Source organism: Pseudorca crassidens, chromosome 8 (genome assembly GCF_039906515.1).
Source record: "Pseudorca crassidens isolate mPseCra1 chromosome 8, mPseCra1.hap1, whole genome shotgun sequence".
Lineage (NCBI taxonomy): Eukaryota > Metazoa > Chordata > Mammalia > Artiodactyla > Delphinidae > Pseudorca > Pseudorca crassidens.
The window spans coordinates 55,371,991-55,398,002 of NC_090303.1; the positions used below are offsets into that span (position 1 = coordinate 55,371,991).

The following is a 26,012-nucleotide window of genomic DNA, read 5'->3' on the forward strand; positions in this document are numbered from 1 at the left end:
ATTTAGTAACACTAAAACTTTCATCAGTCAGGTTCAAATTATTTATGAAGAGAATACTGTGGTATGAACAAGATTTGTCTTTTTCCTTAATAATCTGCAAAGTACATACATTCAGAAATGAAAAAAGTGAAACCACTTAAATATCGTAAAACTAAGAAATGATATACAGAAAGAAGTACTTTTCATTCTAATCATTAAAACAAACAGACACAGGTAATTTCATTAGCAGTAGGAGTAGATGTTTAGGTTTCATATTTCTGAAAGGGTAATTTTTTCCAAAACTGTAAACATGAAATATCAATTTGCATCAGTAGGTGGAAGAAAATCACACACCACAGAACTAACAATTTTGCTTTCCCTCTCACATGACCAAATGAAACCACTGAACTACTTCAAAACAGCAAGGTTGTGACGGCAATTACTACATAAGTCTTGTATCAGGGAAGTCAAGGAAATAGTGTGACTCCAAGATGGGGTTAATTCACCTGAGGTGTGAGAAGAGCTCAAACAATATATATACAGAAAAGCCTTTCTTTCAGACATGTAATTTTATACTCCAAACGCTATGCTGAAATCAGCCTGTGCAAATGTAAGTATGCAATGTGCCTAACGAACTGCACATTAAAAAGGCATATAGGTACTGAGTATCTATGAGCTGGTACAGAGCTAGGTACCCATTTAATTAGGGCAAAGCATTACCACTACGCTGTGCCCTCCTTCGCTGTGCTATGCCACGTTAACTACATTACGCTAAACTTTACCCTGCTGTCTGTGCTATTCGTTAATACAACCTTGCACAAATGTCTTTCTGCATTTTAATACTTATAACATACAAAGTTTATCCTGGCAGTCAACTAATTGCCCTCTCCTTTCAGCCAAAGAAACTTTCCGGGTTTTGATCTCACAACAAGCAAGAGCCACAAACACTTTTAAGGAAGTTTCTGTTAATTCAGTTGGCTTAAAACCATGTCAGGGAATAATAATAATAACAACAACAGCAACAAATGATTATATAATGCCTAGTTTATTGAAAGGTTTTGGGTAATTTTAAAGTCTAAAAAAGTCTAATTCCCAAGTCTTTTAGTAAGCCAAATTTGATCTATGAATTAAAAAAAAAAACTATAAAATGGGCTAATAGGCAGAAAGTCTAGCAAAATTTGCAGGACTTCTTTCCAAAAGGAGAAACACCCCAAGCCTGGGGACCTGATACAACATTTCAGAGAGCAGCAGGACTATGATTTTAACTTGAAATATTTTAAAAACTTAAGGTGCGTCACATTTAAGTTTTACTTTATTAAACATAAATAAGCTATTTGAATACTAAGGAAATTTTTCACATCGTAAGACTGAAGTACTTGAAAAGGGAAATGAACATATTAAGTATACAAATAAGTTTGGAATGTGTGAAGTCATTTACTTAGCTAAATGCCTAGCTAAGGGGATCCAATATTCAAAAGTTATAAAATGTGTAACTTTTTCAAGTTTATAAATAGAACCAAAAAATTGTAAGTTGAACTTTGAAGCTTAAGAATTAGGTTTCTAAAAGTTGTAACTTACAGTTGAATTTCAATTTTAATAAATTACATCTCTGAGGAGTTTTTTCTTCACACAAAAACACCCACATATGTAACAAATAACAATGCCTCCTTCATACTGGTTGTGGAGAGGTTTTGCTCTTTGCAGGAGGCATGGCCACAGTGAAAGCACTCAGGAGCAGATCCTGCTGTTGTTCTTGGTGATATGACCTTTGTTATTAAAGCGCTATGCTCTCTAATTCACTATCTTGCCTAGATTTGGGGGAATGGGTTTAAGTCAAGAGAACCTGCATCACTAAAGAGCAAACCAACATGGCCTTTGTATGAGACACGATTTAGATTGGTTTTACTTCATGCAATGGTTTTAAGAAATACTCAGTATTTTTAGAATAGAAGGGAGTTATCTCAAAATCTAAAAAATGATAAATTATTATTACCTCTAATCATGCCAAGAATAATCATTGATTGAATATTAAGCCAGACTTATTTTCACTGCAGGTATATTTATCCAATGATACAAAACTTTCTAGATGTTTAATTCGTTTAGATAAATACTTTAAAGTACAGTTTGACAGTAACGTACTGAGCCATTTCACTTACTTATAGCCCCATGCAGTTATTCCTAATATGAGGGCCAGCACTAAAATGGTGCCAGCAATTATGCCTATTATAATATTGGTACCAGCAACACCTGGGGGGAAAAAAGAAACAATGAAGATCAGTGTATATAATTGAAATTTTGATATAAAATTCTTTCAGGAACTTTATTCTCCAGATCTGTAATCATCACACTAATAACATTATTTGTTTTAAAAAGTGGGTATTTTTTTCTTTGTACAGTTTTAATTTTAGAGAACTTTTTTTTTCAAATTTTATTTATTTATTCAGATATAATTGACACATAACATTATATTACTTTCAGGTGTATGACAATGCTCTGATATTCGTATATACCTTGAAATTAAAAGTAGGTATTTTTCAAGGGAAGAAAAATCGACCATAACTTAGCAATCCATATCCATTGTTTTTTTAAAATAAATAGTTATTTCTGTGTGTTCCCTGTTAATTCTTGTCCAAGTGCATTTTGCACAGTTTTATTTTCCATGTATTTTTCCGGAAAATATAATAAGGTCATTGAACTAAAAGAAAGAAGAGTAAAGTTAAGGGGAAGAAAGGAGGGGTGATACTACTGTATCACCATATAGCGTAGCATCCTCTGGGGAGGAATATTTAGAAATCCATGTTCTTTTTGACCCTGACCTCTTTCTCAGAAATTCTAGAAATGCTGTTGTTCCTATCACTCCATTTTGACAACCAGTGTAAGGTCCTTATTTTGTGTGATATTTTGTCTACGTAAATATAAGCTTCTAGAGGGGGAAAACATGCCTACAGATGAACAGAATCAGGGATCAGGTGGTGTAGATGATAGAAGACTGTAGTTCCCAGTCTTGACAGTAATGGCTGTGGCATCCTAGAGAAGGAAAAACCAAAGGTAAGATAGAGTCTGGTGAGCTGGAGGTTGGTGCTGGCGAGGTGTGAGAGCGAGGCTACACCAGACTAACAGGAGGCCAGGGCAGGGCTGGGGCTCAGGACTGGGCAATGGCACTGTTGTGTCTGGCAGCAACCACTGTCAGGCAGGCTGCGCTGCAATCTTTAAGGGATCACAGCAGTGAGAGCGGCCCAGTGAGTCAAAGGCCTGGACAATAAGTGCAAGTGAGAGCCCAAGAGCAGAAAAGGCCTGGCTCTGATACCATGAGACCGGTTTTGCTGACAATGACTTATACCCCATGTTAAATTTCAGGGCTCTCACCCAGAGCAGCTCATACATCTCATTGTCTGCTGCACTCCTGAGGAGTCCTTCTGGACATCAAAGGTCAGTAATCATGGGTGACTGGAGCAGATTCCAATTCCCCATGACAGAAATGGCAGCCTCTCTATCTGGGAGCCCTCAGTAGTCACGGGGGATAGCATGGCTCGGGCATCTAGGAGACTGGCCAACTCCACTCTGCCCAGGTCTTCTGTGGGATGGGTGGGTACAGATGCACCCCAGGACATTGGGATTTTCCTACTCTAAGACCTAGCCTATCTGTGTACCCTTCCTTTCCTTCCAGGGATTTAACAGGGATCAATAAACCTGAATGCTATTCCTGATTACTTCTAAGCAATGGTATGACTTTTGACGAGTTACTTAAATCCACGGACGTGAATAGCTTCATCTCTGTTTTAACTGCTGGAACCACACTACTATTGCTAAGACTGAGGATGCCAAAACCCTAATCATTCTGTGAGTTTCAGTATTAAAGTCACATTGGCTAAGATGTGTAACCTGTATGGATGATTAGAATGAAAATAATCATTTTCTCATTCTTTGGAGGTGAATGGACGTCAGGATTTCAGCATTATTTTATGCAGAAGAATACTCAATAACGAAATGATAAAAATAGTTTAAAAGGGGACATTCATCTCCAAGGTATCTATCTGCATTTAATTTCTACTTCTCCATTTGGGCCACTCTAGCTTTTAGAACTGCACCCACTGTTTGTTACACATGTCGAACCCCTTCCAGGCACCTTGGCCAAGGTTACTACTTCTAGAATTACCTACAGTTCAGGCTACAGAACGGGAGTTGAATATAGATGAGGTTCTTTAAGAAAGAATATTAAAGTCAACAAAATATTTTAAAATCAATTCCAATTTTTCCTCATTTATTCAGTCCCAATATATAAACATATAAAATATATAAAATATAAAATCAGACACTTAAGGATTTTGACTACTTTCTTCATTGAAAAGAAATGGTAGGGTTTGTTGTCAGCACCAAATGAGTACAATACTTGGAAAATCTCCGTCTGATATAGGACAAGATCCAGCTAAATCAGGTGACTAAGTTATATCCAATATTTCATATCATTACAAGTTAATGGAAACAATCAGTTTCATAATATGGGCCCCAAGCGTATATTGTAATTCATTATTATGTGGATTTAACTTATATTTGAGTTATATAAGAATAATCGAAATGAAACTTTCAGAAGGGCAGTTTTCTCCTTCCTTGTGCATAACGACAACATAATGGGACCAAATTAAGTACCTACCATTGCCAGACAGAGTAATGCCAGCCTTTGCATCATCATTGTAAGGGAAGTAAGTGCTGCAGTCCTCACCTACCCAGTGTCTGTTACACACACACTTCAGCTCATTACTGCAAACCTGAAATCCAAAATCAATCTAGAGTCAATGCCAAGTCTCTGGTGCAGAGGCATGAAAAATAAACATTAATTTCTAATTATTATATGCCTAGAATTTGATGGGCCTGAAAATTTATTGGTACTTTCTTCCTACTACTACTTTATATCTTACTCAAGTACTTAAAAAAATATTTTCTAGAGATCAACAGTTGACCCAGAGGGAACAGTGAATTTTAACAGAGGAGTGAATTTATACGTCTAAAACAAAAATCAATGAAATGATTGGTTTGAATTTCATTAACTCAAATTTTATGAGGGAGATTTAAAAAACTAAGCAGAATTATAATCATTTGCCAATTATCCAATACAAAGGTTTCTTTCTTCTTCTTCTTCTTCTTTTAAAATAAATTTATTTATTTTTGGCTGCGTTGGGTCTGTCTTTGTTGCTGCGCGCGGGCTTCTCTCTAGTTGCGGCGAGCGGGGGCTGCTCCTTGTTGCGGTGTGCAGGCGTCTCATTGAGGTGGCTTCTCTTGTTGCGGAGCACCGGCTCTAGGCGCATGGGCTTCAGTAGTTGCGGCGTGTGGGCTCAGCAGTTGTGGTGCATGGGCCTAGCTGCTCCACGGCATGTGGGATTTTCCCGGACCAGGGTTTGAACCTGTGTCCCCTGCACCAGCAGGCGTATTCTTAACCACTGCACCACCAGGGAAGTCCCTAAAGTTTTCTTTCTTCTAAAGAAAGGATCTTTATACCAAAATTTTATTCATCTTTTAGGAAGCAGATGAGATAAAGAGAAATCTGACAAAGAAGAGGGGAGGCCTGAGGCTTTGCAGTGGTCTGAGAAGAAAGCTTCACAAACCGTAACCTGGGCACCTCAGCCCAAGCTCTAGAGATTAGCTACCTCAGGGTCATGGAAACTGAGAATTCCCTCAAACAGAACCTAGGGAAAAAATTCACATAAAATGGCACCAAATTTTTAAAAATTATCAGACAATAATGTCTTCATTTATATAGCCAGGAAACAGAATCTATACCTAAGATCCTATGATTTAAAGCAACTTTGAAAGGAGTGGGAAGTAGGAGAGAATTCAGTTAGGGTTAAGATCAGAGAAGCGCTTCAGGAGACAGATTTTGACTGGATAGGTTTGTCTTTTGTCTGCTTGAATTTGCCAGAAGACAACATACATGCAGATCTAAATGTAACTATAAAATATGATTAACAAAGTGCAGATTTCAAATTAATTCAGATTAGCAAATTTCTGCAGATTAACAAACATGCAGGAAGAAAAAAAAAGGCCTGGGTTTGAGACCCCACTTCACCACTATCTTTTCAACAGACCATAACGAGGCCAACTGGTTTCTCCAAGTATGTTTCCATATCATACAACAGCACCAGTGACATAGTGACGAGAACAGTGACACCGATGTACAATGATCATAATAAACCCCGTCATAGCTAATGTTATTGGACACTCACTATGTCACAAGGATCGTTTTAAGTATTACATATAAGTTACAGGTGTTAATTCATTGGTTCCTCACAACAATCCTGTAAACTAGGCAATATTATTATTCCCATTTTACAGAGGAAGAAAGTGAGTCACAGAGAGGCTAAGTAGTTTGCCCAATCTCACCCAGTTAGTAAGGAGTAGAGCTGGGATTTAAACTCAGACTGATTCCAAGCCCATACTCTTAACCTACATGATGTATACTATATAGAGAATATCTACTGTATTTCTCATTTTAATTTCTGTCACATATACAGTTATATTAAAAATACATAGAATATAACCTTTATAATAATTATGCATAATTATTAAAAATTATTGGATGCTCTTTGCCACCTGATTTACTTGTGTCTATCACTCATTTACTCATTCCTTAAACAAATAGTTAATTGACACAACTGTGTTTCACACTCAGGACTTCTAGATGAATAAGATACAGTTATTCATTAGCACAATGATCAAGAAAGAATTCCATTATTCTTTTCTCCCATCCCCCCAAAAAGCATCTCTCCCTAGCATCCTCTTCATTATTAAGGAAAGAAGACTTAGCAGATCTCTTTATAGGAGCAGAACAACTTACTACATGTCTTCTCTATTCTCCTGTGCCATCAGAATCCCTATCCTTTGGCAAAAAGTAACAATTACTAATACCTCCCTAAGGAAATTCTTGGCATATCCCTTAGGGATATACATGGAATGACCAGGATTGAAGGCTTACAATTCCAGGACAGGGGTCCTTTACCTCAACTGGATAGTATAACCAGTTTAAGCAAAGAATCCAGAAGGAGAATAAAAAGAAAATCATAGCACATGCCAAAAGAAAAAGAACAGGAAGTTTTCGTTAGTGTACGAATTCCTAACTGAAAATGTCAAAACTGGAATCACTAATAGAGCATGTTTATTTAACCTATAAATTTACTTATATAGGACCTACATTATCAGATATATGACTTAACATATAGAATTTGGTCTTTTAAATACCACCATTCTTTCCATTTATTTCTGAGAAACATTTCCTTAATTATTCTGCTTCTATTTCTAGAAGTTATCCTCAGCAGGTACCTACTGTTGTGGCCAAGGCAGTTACTTATGGTCTGTTCTAACCAGTCAGTGCCTGGATCATACCAGTTGTTAAATATTGTGGCCATTGCCCCTGCTTTGCACTCCCTTTTTTATCCCATTATAGTTTGTTAAAATTTGTCTCCTAAGTCACTTGTAGAAAACTAGCATTATATTAAAGATCAATTTAACCTAATAGGAGAGGAAGATGGAAGAATTTGGTCAGGAACATTAAGGTTTTTCATATCCCCAGGCTTTCACAGATTACACGGCAGACATATTCAAATGACTATGACCACATGACGGTTCACATACCAGCTAGAGAAACATGGACAAGCATGTTTTCGATCATTACAGAAATAAGCAGTTTAGGGTTTTGTCTGTTTCTGTGATATAAAAGGACTGAATAGTTCTCTATGGTGAGGTACTGAATACTTACTCCATTTCCTGAACAAACAGTGCCTTCTTTAGTGCTTAAACAAGTACTAAAGTTGAAGGAAGCCACAGGAAGACACCTGTGTTCTAAGCACATCATTTGGGGACCACAAGGTGTCCCATCTTCCACATAGCCAAGGTCTACATCTTCGTCAAGCTTAACATGCCCACCACTAAAAATAAATGGAGAGCAAAAAGAAAATGGGATTCCGTGAATTCATTCATCTTGAGAACATGCTTAAAAACTTAAAAGTATGCAATATCACTTTCTCTATTTTCTCTTTATTACTAATAAAAAACAGTAGCATAAACATTTTCAACCTTTAAATGGAGACAGAAATTGAATCTTTTGATCTAATTCCTTTCAGAGATATTGATATATCTTAAGATTTAAACATAATTATTATAACAAGGGCCTGAATTGAAATGGTTTTATCATTTTGCCTTGGCTATCACGTACAAGTCAAGTAAGCCATTATTACTAGCATTTGACTTGATAAATAAGTAGGTTTCAAGATGTCAAATATATTTTAAACAAGGATGAGAATTTTTGGTTTGGGTTTACATTTCCCAAAAAAGATTGTTCTATTAACAAATTACAGCTGACCTTTGAACAGGTGGGGTTTCGGAGTGCCACCCGCCCCCGCAGTCGGAAATCCAAGTTCCACGTCCACAGATTCAACCAATGGGGAGTTGTGTAGTGCTGTAGCACATATTTATTGAAAAAAATCCACGTAAAAGTGGACCCTCATAGTTCAAACCAGTGTTGTTCAAGGATCAACTGTATATTTGAGAAGACAATACTACTGCAACAGCTATTTAAAATAGCAAGCCCACATATACAGGAAAAAAAAATAAACAGGATAAAAATAAATAAATAAACAGGATGGGAAATGAAAATGTATATTCATAATCAATTTATGCATATGGTACCATGTCAGTGCTACTATAAAAATCTCCATTCTTTTTATTTTTAGCAAAATTATGCATGCACATGGAGACAAATTGGTTTTTAAAATGCAATAAAGTGATCCACTGCCCCCTACTGCTCCGTATTTCCCTCCCTGAAGGAAACCAGTTTCTACTCTTAATTGACTCATTTGTTTTTTATGTACATATCTTTAAATAATGAGTTTGTATCACTATTTTTAATTTTTCCATTTTAAGTATTATCAATTGACTTCTCTCTATGGAATTTGAGAATTCTTCTCTCCCCTACCTTCCATCACATATTTTGTTGATCGATAGTTAAATCAATAACAAATTGTGCATTATTATGATTATGTAAATGTTATTTAGTTGAGTGATATAGTTCGCCATAATTAAACCCCTTTCTTTTCCTTGTACAACTTTTTGTTTTCCCTCAGATTAGCAAGTCTCTTATTTGTTTGTTGAAGTATCACTACCTCAAAACTAGTCCAATTCTGCTGTCAAAATCTCCACTTAAGATGTGTCTGAACATCAGTTCACCTTCCTGAAATAATCTCTCCTGGAGTTTCCACCTGAAGTTTCCTCTGCTCCTATCTGATTTGGTTGGCTCCGCTCCTGTAAATGGTTCCGAGCTGGACATCTTGGATTTCCGCTAACGATTCATTGGAGGATTGCCATATCTCTCTCCATGGTGAGTATCTTGTTTCCTAAATTCCCTGTGTTTCTTTCTTAGTTTACTTCTTCATTTTGGTGCAGCACAATTTCTAATAGCTTCCTGAGAAAGGACATAGGGGAGTAAACTCGGGGGAAACTTGCGTATTTAAATGTGACTTTATTTTCTACCCTCACACTTGATTCATATTTTGCCTGGGTACAGAATTCTAGTTTGGAAATCATTTTCTCCATTGTCTTCTGGATCCCAGGGCTCTTGTTGATAGACCCTAAACCATTCTAATGCCTGATCCTTTCTTTCTTTCCTCTCTGGAAACAGTTGGGATCTTTTTCTTTGTCCTAAGGTTCTGAAATTTCCTAACGATAAGTTTTGATGTGTCTCTAATTTCGCTCATTGCACCTTGCACTTGGTGAGCCTGGCAATATGGAAATTCAAGTCCAGCAGTTCTAGATAATTCTCTTGGAGGTACTCATTGCTAATTTCCTCCCTGCTGTTTTCTCTGTTCTTTATTATTTCCATTCCAAAATGGGGAGCTTTGCTCTATGTTCCCTTTCTTTGCCTCTTTGCCCTATTTTCTGGGAGATAATTTCAACTATTGAATTTAATTTCTGCCATCGTGTTTTTAATTTCCAACAGCCTTTCTTTTCTTTTCTTAATGTTCCCCATTTTTAAAAATAGCACTCTATTCTTGTTTCATGATAGAAATGTCTTATCTCTGATAAATGTTGATAGCTGGTTGCTGTATTTTCTGTTGTCGGTTTCTCTCCCTCTCCCTCTCTTTTTTCATGTTAGAGTCTTTCTTCACAAATCTGATAATCTGCTCATATTTGAGTTGGGGAACCAGACAGATGATTAGAAATTCTAGGACTTTCTGACTGAATACCAATGAGGCTGGACCACTTCTATACAACTCTGATATTGATATTTCCTGCTGTCCTTCAGTTTGGAAACCTTCTGTTTTATTTTTTGCAGACTGTAACGCTCAAATCTTTCATGGGAGGGTGAGCAATCCCCAGTTTAGCTGAGTCAGGGAAGCAATCTGTGGATCTAGCAGCTTCTCTAACAGCCTTCACCTATCTTCTTTATTTTAGCTCCTTTCCCAATCTCCAACTCGTTTACTCTCTCTTCCAGAAGAAGATGACACTGCCCATTTTTGAGCTTTTCGGGACTGACAGTATGTATTGGGTTATTTCTTGGTTTTCCCCATTACTGACTTAGGACTTCAGCTTTCTTAGTTTTTGTTTGTTTGTTTGTTGTTTATCTATTTTATTTTATTTTTAATTGGTGTACAGTTGATTTACAGTGTTGTGTTAGTGTACAGCAAAGTGAATCAGTTATACATATATCCACTCTTTTTTAGATTCTTTTCCCATATGGGCCATTACAGAGTATTGAGTAGAGTTCTCTGTGCTATATAGTAGGTTCTTATTAGTTCTCTATTTTTTTTTTTTTTTTGGCAGTACGCAGGCCTCTCACTGTTGCAGCCTCTCCTGTTGTGGAGCACAGGCTCCAGACACACAGGCTCAGCGGCCATGGCTCACAGGTCCAGCTGCTCCGCGGCATGTGGGATCCTCCCGGATCGGGGCACGAACCCGTGTCCCCTGCATCGGCAGGCGGACTCCCAACCACTGCACCACCAGGGAAGCCCTCTATTTTTTATATATAGTAGCATGTATATGTCAACTCCAGTCTCCCAATTTATCCCTCCTCTCCCTCTTACCCCCTGGTAATCATAAGTTTGTTTTCTACATCTGTGACTCTACTTCTGTTTTGCAAATAAGTTCATTTGTACCCTTTTTTTAGATTCCACATATAAGCGATACCGTATATTTGTCTTTCTTAGTTTTGATAATCATCTACCACACATCTATTTGCTCTCCACGTTCCAAAATTTTGTTGCTGTTGTTTCCCCTCCCTTTCTCTGCTTCCCTGTGGATAAATGAATTCTAAAAAAGATCCATTTGGTGTCATTTTAGTGGGATTTCAGAAGGGAGCAAAAGAAGATGCATATATTTAATCTACTGATTTTACCCAGAAATCCTCTTTCATTTCCCTTAGTAAGAATGAAATGCAAACTAAACCCTGAAAGATTTTACTGACCAATTAAACATAACTCTCGCCACCATATAACATTCCGCAGTCAACTAATTCTCTTCTTTTCGTATCTTTTCTGTCAGGATTTCCTTAATCACCTCTATGGACTAGAGTCCATTTCATCTTACTAACATACACATGGACTGAAAACAGAAGCAATCCTAAGCTACATTCCTGGGAAATAAGATGACTAATGTTCTCATAGAATGGTTAGACCATTACCTGCAGTTTAATGTTCTTGCCTGCTGTACAACTAAAGTAGATGTGATTTCACCATCGAGTTCTCCAAGCCTCGGGATATTACCAATGTTCGTACACAAAAGGTAACCACAAAGCACATCCCTGTGTCAAAAAAGTATGAAGTATTTACTTTACTTCTTTCTCCAAAGACATAACGTAAAGTTAGAACAATAACCTTATCTAATTTTAGCATTTGTTTTTTATCAACAATACTATTTCCTCCAATTATAAGCAAAATAAAATGAGATCAAATTAGTTTACCCCTGCTTTAAAAAGTGTCTTCTCTGAAACTCTTGTTGGTGCACCAAAATCCCAACTGTGTTCTAGCCTTTCCTTTATTGTCCATTTAGTATTTATCTAAAGGAAATTACCCATGAAATAGACTTTTTTAATATCCAAATCTCTTTCCCCATAACACATCACTGGATATACTAAAACATTTATAAAAATATTTGATAAGTGAATGAATGATCTTTGGATGAGTATTCTTTTAGAATACAGTGCTTTCTTCAACCTGTGGCACCAGAATTAAAGAAGAGATTACACATTTCATATACTTTGTAGATTCTCAACAACATAGGCTCATGATCCCTTTTTCAATATATGTCACTACTCCCCCAGCTATCACATACAATTCTAGTTTAACTTGTAAAATATTTTCATTTGTGCTAAATACTATCTTACTTATTCTCTATATTTAACACATTTTAATTGTTAATAGAATAATGATAAACACATGTTCTAATAAATATCTTACAAAGACTGATTAGCAGGCCAGCAAGACTATATATGGAAATATTAGGCTTTATCAGATAGAAAAAGAGAAAAATTAAGACTTGTATCTATCACCAACACAGAAAAATATGTATTATTTCATTCTTGAAAAATATTTTTTTAAACTTATATCATTTTATTATATCTATTATAAATGAAAATGCTTTCTTAACATAGAAGAGATATGCACTGAACATTTTTTTGTTGGAGTTTACTAAATACTTTAGGATATATAAAAAAATTAGACATGATTTTTATCCCCAAGGAAATTATACTCTGCATGAGAAGAGAATCATATACATTAAACAATTATAAAACATAGAGTTGGCAAAAAGGGCCATAAAAATAGTACAAAGGGCTGTGGGAGTTCAGTGGAGAATAGGGAGAGGATTTATTTTCAGAGTAAATCCAGAAATAATTTACAGAGAGAGCATTGTCCAAGCGGGACTTTGAGGATGGCTAAATTTTTGGCTGATAAAGGAGTGAGTATAGAGGGTGCTTCCTAAGGAATGAATAGCACACACACAGGCGTGGAGGTAGGACAATAAAATGTATTAGAAATAGCCAGGTTTGCTAGACTTTGGAAGAGCAGAAAAAACAAAATATGTAGGTTGGGGCCAAATTGAGGAAGAGGTACAGAGCCAAGCTAAGGTTCGATTTTGTTTGTTAAGCAAGACAGTACGACATTCAGCAAAGTGGTTAAGAGGGAGCTCTAAAATCAGACTGCTGGAATTCTAATTCTGCTTCTGTTATATCCTAGTTACATGACCTTGGTCAAATTAATTAACTGTGTCTCAGTTTTCTCCTCCATAAAACAGGGCAAACTGCCGTAAAGATTAAATGATATAGCTTATGTAAAGTGTAATACAGTGCTTAACGCATAGTGCGCATTCAATAGATGTTGGGTATTATTCTTACTATTAATTAGGTATGTGGAACCAGTGAAATTTGAACAAAGAATTTTTGACATGGTCAAAAAGATTCAGGAAAAGATTATTCTGATGGGAGCATGCTAGAGACTGCTGGCATTGAAAACTAGTAACAGGCTGTTGTAATAGTTGTAGGGTTGATATAGGTCTTAGTTGGGGTAATACAATAGAAGTAGAAATGAAGGGATGAATTAAAGACAAAGGGTAGAGGAGTAAAAGAGAATAATGAACATGATTGGGCATTTGGACAAGGAGCCAGAGGGCAGGTGGCATCAGGGATCACCCTGAGGCTTCTAGACAGAAGGACAGTGAGATATTAAGACCTTTGGCAAAATAGGCCTTTATAAAAGTCAGAGCCAGTTAATTCAATCTACCAGCACTGAGGACATATTCTGTTGGCTTTCATTTTTGTTGCCTTTGAGATGCTGACAGGTGCCTTCTAGGTGAGAAAGTCCTGAGGCAGCTATAGGCATGGCCTGAGCCTTAGGGGAGAGGTCAGAACGCGTGTTAAGATTTGGGAGCTTTCTGCAAAGGTGATGCTGGAACTGTGGGAAGAGATGAGGTGAAGAGAATGCTTTACAGGATGCAGAAAACAGGAAAGTCCTGGTCGTTCAAAAAGTAGTGCCTGCAACTGAGGTATAAACTCTAGCTAATTTCTCCATCTCACCGTTTGTTGCACTGTATCCATGTGTCTTTGTCTTTCCCACAGTTACCCTTCTCGGTGCCTTCAATATTCAGTTTCTCATAGCAGTATTTGTCTGATGCTGTCACCTCTGAAGCAGAATAGAGTTTTCTATCAGTGAGAGATACACCACATGAGTTGTTCAGCATGTCAGCAGTAAGGGGAAAACACGCACGACGGACTCTCCTTCACTTCAATGTTATCAGTTCCAAAAATTGTAGCTATGGTTCACAAGAGTTCCCTATATCAAAAGCATCCATCACTCAGGTACATTTTTCACAACTGCTCCTTTGAAACTTGGAAAACAAATCTATTTAGATCTTTGACAGGACTCAGGCTATAGGTTCTAAGAACAACACTCCTCAGAATTTGGCCAGTCATTAGGGGAAGATGCTACCAAATATTTCATTGAATAAATACTCAATGCTTTAATCTCAGTGCCAAATATAAAGCACGAATTTCTCACTCAGCAAGTTTTATGAATCATAAAGACAATTTTATTAAACGAGTGATGTACTATAATTAAAGATTCAAGATACAGCAGTATTTCCACCTTGTTTATTAATTCTTAACAGCTATCGAAAAATGCTACTCTACTTTTAAACAAACTTGAATTCCGGTTAAATCTCTGAAAGTCAAATCACATTTTTAAGTCATGTCAGCATCTTTGTCAGGATTATTTTTGCTAAAGCCAAGGTTGATAGATGGAGCCATCCAAGAGTTAGATCAAAACGACTTTTGCAAACTAATCAAAGATGATTGTCGGTATGTATATATAGATATATTTTAAACTAATTATATTGGTAGTTTCTTTTCCTACTTCTTGCTGTCAGCCACTAATTTTTCTTAAGGGGAAGAAGCACAAACCATATTTCTTTGTCCAGAGCGTAAACCTACATAACTAAATTTTTCTCCCATCCCCATGTTTCTCTAGTTGTTCCAAAGAGAGCATACACTTCCCCTCCCAAAAGGATTATAGCCACTGCTTGTGACAATTAAGGATTATCATTATATTTATAGCTTGCTTTCTAATACAAATCATCTCTCGGAAGAGTTTAAAACAAAAACTGCTTTCAAAAGGGCCAGTAATACTTCTGGAAAATATATCACATTTAAATATACATTCAAGTTAAATATGTTTTAGATATAAATGTTATATGTTTCCCCCTGAAAATCTGATGAATTTTGAAAGAAATAACATTAAAATATCTTTATGATATGGCAGAAATACCTCAACAGAAGTTCACCTATAACTAGGAAAACCAGCTGGAGTTTAAGAAAGAGAGTTAAGGAAGAAAAAGCAATTCTAGCTAAAATGCTACAGTTCTTATCCAAGGGTCCATGTCCATTCCATGTGGTTGATGGGTTTTGCCTAAGGATGCTAAAGGCAGCATAAGAGGAGCTAAAACCCAGGTTTGCTCTATTCTCCAAGCTGCATGCACTAGAGTGGACTTTACCTGCCTGGAAGCAAAGACACTTTCTGTCCAAAGACACTGCCAGCTAGCCAAGAGGTGTGGAGCTGTATCTTCTCAAAGAAGGTGCTTTTCTCTAATTTCCACAAAAGTGCCCCTGCTAAGACCTGCAGTGGCTTTGAAAATCCCCTAGTCATAAAGTAGTTGAAAAATTATTTCCAGCTCACATGTCTTTGGGCCAGATACCATACTTTGAAAAGGATCAAGCCATACTATTTACTCACTTTGCCCCCAGATGTATTTGCATTGTCTATCCCTGGTTTTACATCTTCCTCCAAAGCAAATTCCCTAAAATGGAAAAGCATACCCATTAGCGACACGACGTCCCCTTCTGTCAGATAACTGAAAAAGAAAATATGACTAGGAAAACTAGTAGATGAGTATTATAAAGGCCTTTTATCTTCAGAGTTGATTACAAAACATTTAATATGATCTTCCTACTTTGATAAGACTTCAGTATTTCTTTCACGCTGGTACACGTGAAACATTTAGGTAAAGATGAAGTAACTTACCTGGACACCATCACAGGAATAACCATCCATCTTATGAATATTGGGGGCACACTAGGAAAAGAAAACAGAAGTATGAACCAAATGCACAGCAAAATATCAAGATGAGCTAATCCCTTGATAAATATTTTCATTTTAAAAATAAAGTCTGATAATATAGGATAGTCTCCCAAACCATCTGAAAATAAAAACAAACAAGATCAAGAGAAATCAAAAGGAAATGTAACAATTGGTGCACTTTCCCCTAAAAATATGGATCGACCAGAGGCAAAAGTAGTTGATTTGTAAATCCTTATTTACAAATAAAAAGAACTGACAGCAATGACTCAGCAATGACACAGACACACCATTCCTCAGAGCAAGAAAAACAAGAGCACAAGACAAAAGCAAGGAAGATGACAACAGATGGAGCCATAGGTATGGTTTCCTCTTTTTCACCATGAGAAGTAACATCACCCTTACCCTTAAAATGACTCTCAAGCAAAGGTCTACCCTGGACATGTTAGAAAAAGACATGCTTTAGAGCCCACCCACCCCCTTTTCTTTCCTTGTAGCAATTGCAGAAAAGACTGCAAAGCATTCTTACGTGGATAGAAACAGAGTGTAATTTTAAAATTTATTATACCTCTTTTCTAGCATTATAGTAATTACATACTCATTTGAGAAAAGTTAGAAAATGTGAAAAAGTAGGAAAAATTAAAGTCTCTCATTTTCCTACAACCCAAAGACAACTATTTTTTATATTTTGGTACATTTTTTTCCTCTACCATTTTCTACAAAATGTGATTTTTTTTTTTTTTTTTTTTTTTGCGGTATGCGGGCCTCTCACTGCTGTGGCCTCTCCTGTTGCGGAGCACAGGCTCTGGACACGCAGGCTCAGCGGCCATGGCTCACGGGCCCAGCCGCTCCACGGCATGTGGGATCTTCCCCGACCGGGGCACGAACCCGTGTCCCCTGCATCTGCAGGTGGACTCTCAACCACTGTGCCACCAGGGAAGCCCAAGATATGATATTTTTAAACATAAGGGTAATCAAGTTATAGATAATGTTTTATATTCTGTTTCAGCCCTTTACTTTCATCATACAAGTTTCCTCACGTCATAATAAACTTTTTTGAAGGTATCATCTTGATAGCTGTAACACATTGCCCTGAGCTAACAAACCATATAATCAATGTACTAAAATATTTAGTTATAACTATCTCCAATTTATGCTGTTACAACCAACGGAACAGGAGCATCTTTGTACGTACATCATTTTCGGATTTAGAATTCTTTTAAAATCCCTGCTTATCATATAATCACATTTCAAAGAAGTTGCTCTAATAGACTTTCATTCCCAGGGCCCATTCACTGTATCTCCGTCATCACTAGGTGTTAGCTTAGAAGCATAATGCTAATTAGATAGTAGGAAAGGAAAGTACTTTTACACAAAAGATCTTTAATTTCTTAGGATGACTACCTTTAAAATAAAGCATTTTTAATGGTTAAAGTAGATATACCACTACTGAATCCCTCTTCTCTAGAGAAAAAAAGATGTGGGCAGTCTTCATTTTGCATGAATTTCACTCACACTAGAGCATGAATTTCACTCACCGTGGTTTTGTTAAACAACACCAGTACCCCAAGGACACAGTTCCAATTTCAGTTACCACAACAGATTAACTGTGAGTAATTGCATGAAGTACAAACTTTGCTACTAGCTCTTCAGTCCACTGATCACTAGGTAAACAAGAGATGCCCATCACAGTCAATGACCCATCTAGTCACTTCTTTCAAAGTCTGTTGGTGATTGCTCGCTGAGCATCTGTTCATTCAGTTCATGCACGGACAACAGAGAATGTAGATTGTCACCTCTCTCTCTCTGGGTGATACCATGTGACATCTTACAAAATCGAATAATTGAAAGAGGAAACTGGCCAACAAAGATGAAAGTGCACCAAAGAAATGAAAAGTGATGACATTGGAAGAGAAATTCAAGTCAAATGTAAATGGTGTGATAGAAAAAAATCACTATGGGAATGGAATGTTGATACCACTGTTCAGCAAAAACTTCCCGTTCACAACTTCACATCTCTTGGAGATATTTCAGGACATTGAAAGCACAAAGGATAAAATGTCAAAAGCTGATACAAACTTAGAAAGGAGTGTGGCAATTCAACAAGGCATAGAAAAGATGCTCACCAAGTGTCATAAGGTTTATGACCAGGAGAAGGTAAGCACAGCTCAAACTACTCTTGGTAAGTTTTTTAACAAAGAAATAAAATACTATAATTTTCAGTGTTTCTGTTTTAATTTAATATGCTAAATAAATGTTAGGTTTTTTTTTGTTTCCCTATTCATTTAAGACCAACAGTAAGAGAGTTTTTAATCATCTGACATTTTTTAAAGATAGCAGAACAACCGTAACTTTTTCCATTGATTACTAGAATAACTTTACGTGGTTTCAGCTTGCATGGTCATTTGTGTTCCTGCACTAATATGCAAAGTAAGGACTGCCTACATACATGTACACTGAAATCTGTGAACCCCTGACAAAGTTTATCAACTTCCCTATCCTCCCTATTGACAACTAAATGATATTAAATTGAAGAGCAGCTATTAGTGGCAACCTCTGTCAGATAAACAAGAGTCAAGACAGGTCCCTTTTCAGAACCCAATACCTCGTGGGTCTCTCTGCCTTGGCTGACTCCTGTTTCAACCAGCTGAAGAGAAAGAGTCTCTTTGATTCCTCCTTCACTAACTAGACAAAAAGCAAATGCCTTTTACCCTCTACTTTAAACAAAAACAAAATAGTTAAGGCACGTATGTATACAGTCTTAAATTAGTTCAACATTAAGACAAAATCATGCCGAACATCTGCTCAAGCTTTGATTACTGAAACTTCAATTCTCAAAAAATTAATAAAAGGAGGGTGAGAGTTGACATGAAAGAGAAACATGAGTATCTTGTCCAGTTCCATTTCACCTGGGGGTCAGCACACTAAACATACTCCTACTTTTCCCCCATCGGGTTTAGAGAAATTATTCGTAAATTACCTGGCTTGAATTTCCTGAGCATGTTTCACGAATATCACAATCATTTACTGCTTCACGGCATACAGTTCCCATAGGCTGAAACTAAAATGAACAAAAATCAATGTGCAAAGCTGTCAAAGGAAAAAAACTCTCACAGTATCATCTTTAAAAAAAGAGAAATGAAAAAAAAAAAGAGAAATGAATATTTTTTTGGATAGGAATAGCTTAAACTAGTTTAAGATGGAAATCTGTGAAAACCACAGTTACTGCATGAAATGTCAACTTAATTGTTCTCAGAGTTTCTCACATATAAAGTAATTTGCATAGTCATCACACATAAGCCTTACAAGATCTTGTTAAAATAGGATGTGCTTGATGGTACATCTGTACCAGAAGGACAGTCAGTCCAAGTTCTAGTAATTCTTCCTTCCAAAGAGCTTTTGGATTTACACTTTACCCTTCATTCTTACTGGCACCTTTATCATATTTTTCTTTTTTACCTCATCAGCCAAGAATTTGGAAGTTACATTTTGGACTGAATTGTAAAAGTTAGATTTTCTGGCAAAGCTGTTTCCTCCCATGCTTTCCTTTACCATCTTCTCTCCTGCCTAATTTTTATACAGATCTATAGCTTGGTCGTTTATTCCTTTCTTAATGTTTCTATTATTTGTATTTGTGTATGAGAGTTTTTTGGTCTGTTTTCAACTCAAGTATTTTTTGTAAGTGTGGGAGTTGTACAACTAAATTTTATGCTTGTTGGATTCATAAATTGCAAGAGTATTCATTATAACAAAACAAAGAGATCTATAAAATTATCATCCTTCTCCTTCCCTCTTTAATCCCACTCTCTTTCCTGCTCCAAAACATTACTATTTGGGGAGGGATCCTTCCATGCTTTTATCTCTGCTCACACAAACATACACAGTATTCGGGACCCCTCCCCACCCATCCATACACACACACACATACAACTTTCATCTTCTCTCCCTTGTTCACGACCCTCCAGGCATTTCAGTTTCCTGCTGTCCATAGAACATGAGCAGCACACTGCCAACTGCAATCAGGAGTTCAACAGACATTTTTCAGAAGATCAGAACAAAACTTGTGTTCATTCATTCATTCACCAAGTGTTTGCTAGGCACTTAAAATGTGCTAGGGACTCTCTAGCCACTGGAGACTCAGTGGAGAAGAAAACACAAGAATCCTGCTGGCAAGGAACTTACATTTCAGTGGGAGTACATAAGCCATAAAAATAAGGAAATAAGCAAGATAAGTTAATTTCATAAACTCTGGTTCTCTTCCTCCTTGGGATTGGTGCAAGCTACAATTCTAGAACTTCTGAGGTAGAAGTTCGAGCAGGTTTAAGGTAGAGTTTATGTGAGAGTGTAAATGTTCAAGAACTGTCAGGAAACCTCTGAAAGAAAGCATAGTAAAGGAGAACTTGTTCTAAGTGCTGGGATAAAGCAGTAAATAGATCAACCCAAATCCCTGCCCTCTTGGAATTTACATACAAATAAAAGGAGAAAAAGAGTAAAGAAGTAAATAACCAATGAGTCCCCAAATTATGGTTTGAGGACAAACTTTGGTTGGCTACCTGTTTTTTTTTTGTTTGTTTTTTGTTTGTTTGTTTGTTTTTTGCGGTACGCGGGCCTCTCACTGTTGTGGCCTCTCCCATGGCGGAGCACAGGCCCCGGACTCGCAGGCTCAGCAGCCATGGCTCACGGGCCCAGCCGCTCCACGGCATGCGGGATCTTCCTGGACCGGGGCACGAACCCGTGTCTCCTGCATCGGCAGGCGGACTCTCAACCACTGCGCCACCAGGGAAGCCCGGCTACCTGTTTTTATACATAAAGTTTTATTGGAACACTACCACACCCATTTACTTCTGTATTTTCGATGGCTGCTTTCAAAGAAAGAGTTGAGTAACTGAAACAGAGACCTTATAACCCACAAAGCCTAAACTATTTGCTATCTGGCCCTTTACAGAAAGTGTTTGCCAACTCTGACTTACAGATACATTATTATAAATACATACAGAAGAAAACAGAGATACATATGATTTCTCATCTTGTTCTTCCGTTCCCTCCTTTCCATTCACTCTTCTGCCTGACTCCTTTAGGGACGAGGGTCGGGGTGTGGTGTAGAGAAAGTGGCAGAAGAGATCTTACTTGACTGGTAAAGTTGTAACTTATACTCTGGGATAGTTAACCCTGCCATTTTATTGTATATTTTAATTTTATTATTTTGTACTTGTTCCTGTCAATGATTATATCACAAAGAGTCTAACTGTAGAAATCCAAGAAAAAAATGGCATAATTAAATGCATTTTATGGATGGGCAGACTTAAAACACTGAGAATTAAAATAAATGATTGGGGATCCCTGGAAAGCAGCTGGTGGAACTGAGAGAATAAACAGTTGAGGTAGCCAAAATGAAAGAATGTCTGTTTAACATTTGGTTTAATCTTCCTTTTTTAGAGAGCGCTTTCAGAGATCTCTGCCTGCGCTTTGCTTCTATTAAAACGCTGCCAGAGACACAGTGGTAACGTGGAAACAACAGAAATTGCTGCCAGCAAATGTGGGATGTAACTGCACATTTATTCCTTACTGCTGAGGGAGCCTATGCAGGTTATTTCACTTCCTGGAGACGGGCACTGCTCATCGGAAAAATCTGGATACTAATGCCCATCCCCAAAGTGTAGCCATGAGCATTATCTAAGACAGCAGTCTCAACAAGAGGACATGTGGCAATGTCTGAAGACATTGTGGTGTCATGATTTGGAAGGATGCTGCTGGCAACTAGTAGGTAGAAGTCAGGGATGTTGCTAAATATCCTACAAGACGTAAGACACACCCTCACAATGAAGAATTATCTGGCCAAAAATGTCAACAGTGCCAGGGATATAGGATGACATAATTTGAAAGTGCTTAGTACAGTTTCTGGCACACAGTAGGGTATTTAATATGATAGGTTCATATTTCACCCTCTCGTAACTCATTAAAGTTAGTCAATCAGCAAATAATCAGTAAGAGAGTGCTGTGCATATTTATTCATTCATTCAACAATTATTTACTGAAGACCTCTACCAATTACAGTGTAAGTGCCTGGCTCTGCCTCCATAAAATGTACAGACCTGAGGGAGAGGAAGATATTGAACCTCAGAAATAATGTAGAATATTGTACCAGATTTTATATGAGAAGAGAAAAAAGATAGATTTCTTTGAGCAAGGTAAGCCCCAAGTAACTGTAGTCTTGATGTAGAGGCTTAAATATTTGCGGGCAGGTATAGGATACTGTTGGGAGGATGAAAACAGACAAGGTGGATAACGATGCATTAAACTCTCATGCACAACACATGAAAGGTGTTTTAATGTCTAAAGGGATTTCTTTTGTTCCCTCAACAGCTAATGCAAGAGATATACCAAGCTGAGCACCAAGAAGGGAAGGATCTATTGAATATCCACTTGGCTTTACAATAAAGGAAACACATCATTCAAAAAATAGTTTCATTTAGATTATATTACATTTGATTTTTATTATTGTTATTACATATATATGATAGCACATTAAATGGTTTCATTGAATGTGCATGCTCCTCAGAGAGGCAGTAGAGAGAGGACAAACTCTGGGGATTACAAACATTCAGGCCCTAGCTCCTGACTTGGTATAAGACCCAGGGAAAACTACTTAATCACTACAAGCTTCTGTGTTCTCATCTGTTAGATGGGAATAAAAATAGTAACTACTCCTGACAAAGTTTGTGAGGCTCCTGTAAAGCACCTGGCACTTAGTCACTCAACAAATGTTAGGTCTTACTATTGTTATTTGCTTATATTTACCTAGCCTTAACAATTTAATCAAATATGTCCTCTTTTCTTTCAGCTGGTTATTACTCAACATTTATTTACCTTGCACTTTTTACAACAAAGACCATCACTGCACTGGGAGTCTTGAGTCAAGGTGCATTTCTTACAACACTCTGCTCCTTCAAGGACACATTCCTAAGGAATATAAACATTTGCAAAACGTCAGAGAATGGTGTCATTTTCCTGAAAGTACCAGGATATTTTCTAAAACCAATGTACAGCCTCAAAGTAAGCATCTTTCTTCCACAAATCTTATGAAATTTCTAGGCATAACACTTGCTCTTCATGTTTCAGTGTGTGAACCTGGAATAACCCCGAACAACCTAAAGAAATCATCCCAACACCCAGAGACTTACCGCCGGGGTCCCACAGTCACACTCCTCTCCAGTTTCAATGAAGCCATTGCCACACTCAGGAGGATCAAGAAGCTGTGGAATGAAAACCAAAAAGGGCACTAAAATGCAGAAAAATCAACATCAAAGACCTTACGAGAGACCACAAGTGCCACACCTACACTTCTGGCCTATCTGTCAGTCATTCCAAAATATATTTTTATTTTCCTAAACTGCAAAGTATGACTTCAGAATTTTAGAACTGGAAACTTTAGAACATAGTGTCTAATATTGTTTCCATTTCATATTTAATCATATTTTCATATATAACATACCTATCAAGCAGGGTCTGATAAGTGTCATCAAAATAAAAGATGATCTTGGCATTGACTAAAACCAAGCCAGATGGACTCCTGAAATTTCATTTCAAACAGGATGCAAGGGATTTGGAGTCAGACATCTGGATTCAAATTGTGGCTCAGCTACTTATCTTGCGCAAATGGCGTGCCATCTCAGAGCCCAAGTGTTTTCGTATTTAAGACAGGAATAATAATAATATTAGCTTCCCATCTACTTAATGAATTGTTACGAGGATCAAGTTCAATTACCTGCGAAAAGCCCTTTATTAACTGTTATTTCCTTGTGAAACAAAGTTTTTTCATGGACAATAAGGAAAACATCACAAAAATTAATAAATCTACTGATTTATTTAATATAAAATACAACTCTTCCTATTAAGATAGCTCTGCAGAGAACAGCAATAATAATTTGCCCCAGAGATGGAAGCAGTTTTTGGCCTGTACAAGAGTATATTTTGAGACTTTTATATTTTTTAACTTCCTGCTGATTTTATTATCTTTTGAGTATAATTTATCTTATGGTGATAGGTAAAACTAGTAAATAGCTGTTATGTTCCAGATATATAATATTCATTCAAAAGTTAATACAAGTTTACATATTATAGAATGGAAGTGAGTACACACCCACATGCATGCATGCATACACACACACTTTCTTAACCAACTAGAAGGAAAAAACAAGCAAACAAACAAACAAAAAATCAAGAAAGCAACAACAAAAGTCCCCACCTAATTTCAAATACTCTCTCCTCTCCTACAAAAGAATCAACTCATCTCTAGGTTTCATTTTTAGTTGAAAGGATCATAATGAATGAGGCAGCTTTGAAAGCCAAAACTAAAACTCTCCAGATGAAAAAACACAGCTATTCTCTTACTCTGGGCTCAGAATAATCAATTAGTTTGGTTAAAAGACTTGAATTGTTTTTCATTTATAGAAGCAGGAATTTAGTTCCAATATCCCTTCTGAAGCTTTTGGAAAGAGTCTTAAAATTGTCAATTTGCTTTTCAGTGCAGTATGAAATTTCCTAAATTTCACTGGAGTGAACAGAGAATGAAACCAGGTAAATGATTACAAAGGCAATGCCACGTATCACTGCGATGTAGGGAAGCACTTCATAGTTCACATAATTACTGAGGACAAAACACTCTTCTTTAACATGGGAAGTCTTCCAAATGTATGATGAAGACCTGTTTTCTAGTCAGTAACCAGAGGATGCTCTGCAAGCTATGAAAGCCTCTGACAGTCTCAGTACAGACCTTCTCCTTTTTAGCAGACTTAGTTTTTATACTGAGAAGTATTGTAATTTTGATAGTTTTTATATTGAGAAGTATTGTAATTTTGATCGTACTGCTCATTCTGAAAGGCAGTGGTGGGGAGTAAAGAGGGGAGACAGGCCTCCTTTTCTACCAGTATGAATTGTGATTCAGTATCCAAAGGCAGGGGAGGGGGAATGTATCAAGAACATGAAAAAGAAAGGCAAAGTGAAACCATTTTTGTAAGCTAACCCTGAATCCTCATTTGGTCATATAAAAAGAAAATGGACATTTTTCAGAAAGCAAAACTAATTTCTACCTGCTTTTTATTCCCATCAGAATAACCCCAAATGCCCAAGATTAATTCAACTTAGAAATGTAGATATTTAGTGTATCTAGAATGTGTATATATATATAAGCTAGTTGAAAAGTTTTCTTCTATAAGACACAATGAATGAAAATCTGTGTTTACAATACTTTAGAAAGATTAATAACTAATAACTCTGATCACACTTATTACCTTAGAAGGTTTGTTGAAAAGGCAGGCACCACCTCCACTATTCAGGAAGTCATGATACTCTTCAATATTACACTGGGTGAACTTTTTAGGAAGATAATAGCTATAAAAAAGAAGAAAAGCAATAGCTGGGTACAATTTTAGTCTCCCTTGTTTGTAGATTAGTCTTAAAACTGAACACTGTTAACATTGTACATTATTCCTAAAAAAAAAAAAAAAAAAGAATAAATAAATAATAAATTCCACTTATGTATAACATTTGCATTCAATCCGTAAGAGTTTATTCAATAAGCAGTTTTCTAAATTCTTCATTAGGTGGCTAATAGTAACTACAGTTTGCTCATTATCTGCATATCCATTCAAAGGAAACACACCTATAGTACCTGTAATTTCCATCAAAGAGAGTTAGAAATAATTTATTTCACAATGAGTCTTTCCTAAATATTAAACCTGGGCTGGAACCCAAACTGCAGGGCATTCTGCAAAATAACTGACCTATAATCTCCGAACGTGTCAAAGCCATGACAGTCAAAGAAAGACTGAGGAATTGTTCCAGATTGAAGAGAACAAAAACTGACTGTGATGCCTGATTCTGAAGCGTTTGCTAAAATGACATGGAAGAAACACAGGGCTGATCCTGAAT

At 36.8% G+C, this 26,012-nt stretch overlaps 1 protein-coding gene across 21 annotated transcripts in view; it reads right to left on the minus strand.

The window, feature by feature from the left end:
• The window catches only part of ADAM22 (ADAM metallopeptidase domain 22), a 243,043-nt gene that overhangs the window by 33,120 nt on the left and 183,911 nt on the right, over nucleotides 1-26,012 (minus strand). For all 21 annotated transcript variants that reach the window (XM_067746498.1, XM_067746497.1, XM_067746505.1 and 18 more), the window contains 11 exons: nucleotides 25,373-25,472; nucleotides 23,264-23,335; nucleotides 22,950-23,042; nucleotides 19,063-19,143; nucleotides 16,029-16,079; nucleotides 15,741-15,804; nucleotides 14,030-14,135; nucleotides 11,642-11,761; nucleotides 7,727-7,895; nucleotides 4,631-4,745; nucleotides 2,136-2,226 (listed from right to left, as the gene is read on the minus strand). In XM_067746498.1, the coding sequence (XP_067602599.1) occupies nucleotides 2,136-2,226; nucleotides 4,631-4,745; nucleotides 7,727-7,895; nucleotides 11,642-11,761; nucleotides 14,030-14,135; nucleotides 15,741-15,804; nucleotides 16,029-16,079; nucleotides 19,063-19,143; nucleotides 22,950-23,042; nucleotides 23,264-23,335; nucleotides 25,373-25,472 (1,062 nt within the window). The remainder of the gene's footprint in view (nucleotides 1-2,135; nucleotides 2,227-4,630; nucleotides 4,746-7,726; nucleotides 7,896-11,641; nucleotides 11,762-14,029; nucleotides 14,136-15,740; nucleotides 15,805-16,028; nucleotides 16,080-19,062; nucleotides 19,144-22,949; nucleotides 23,043-23,263; nucleotides 23,336-25,372; nucleotides 25,473-26,012) is intronic.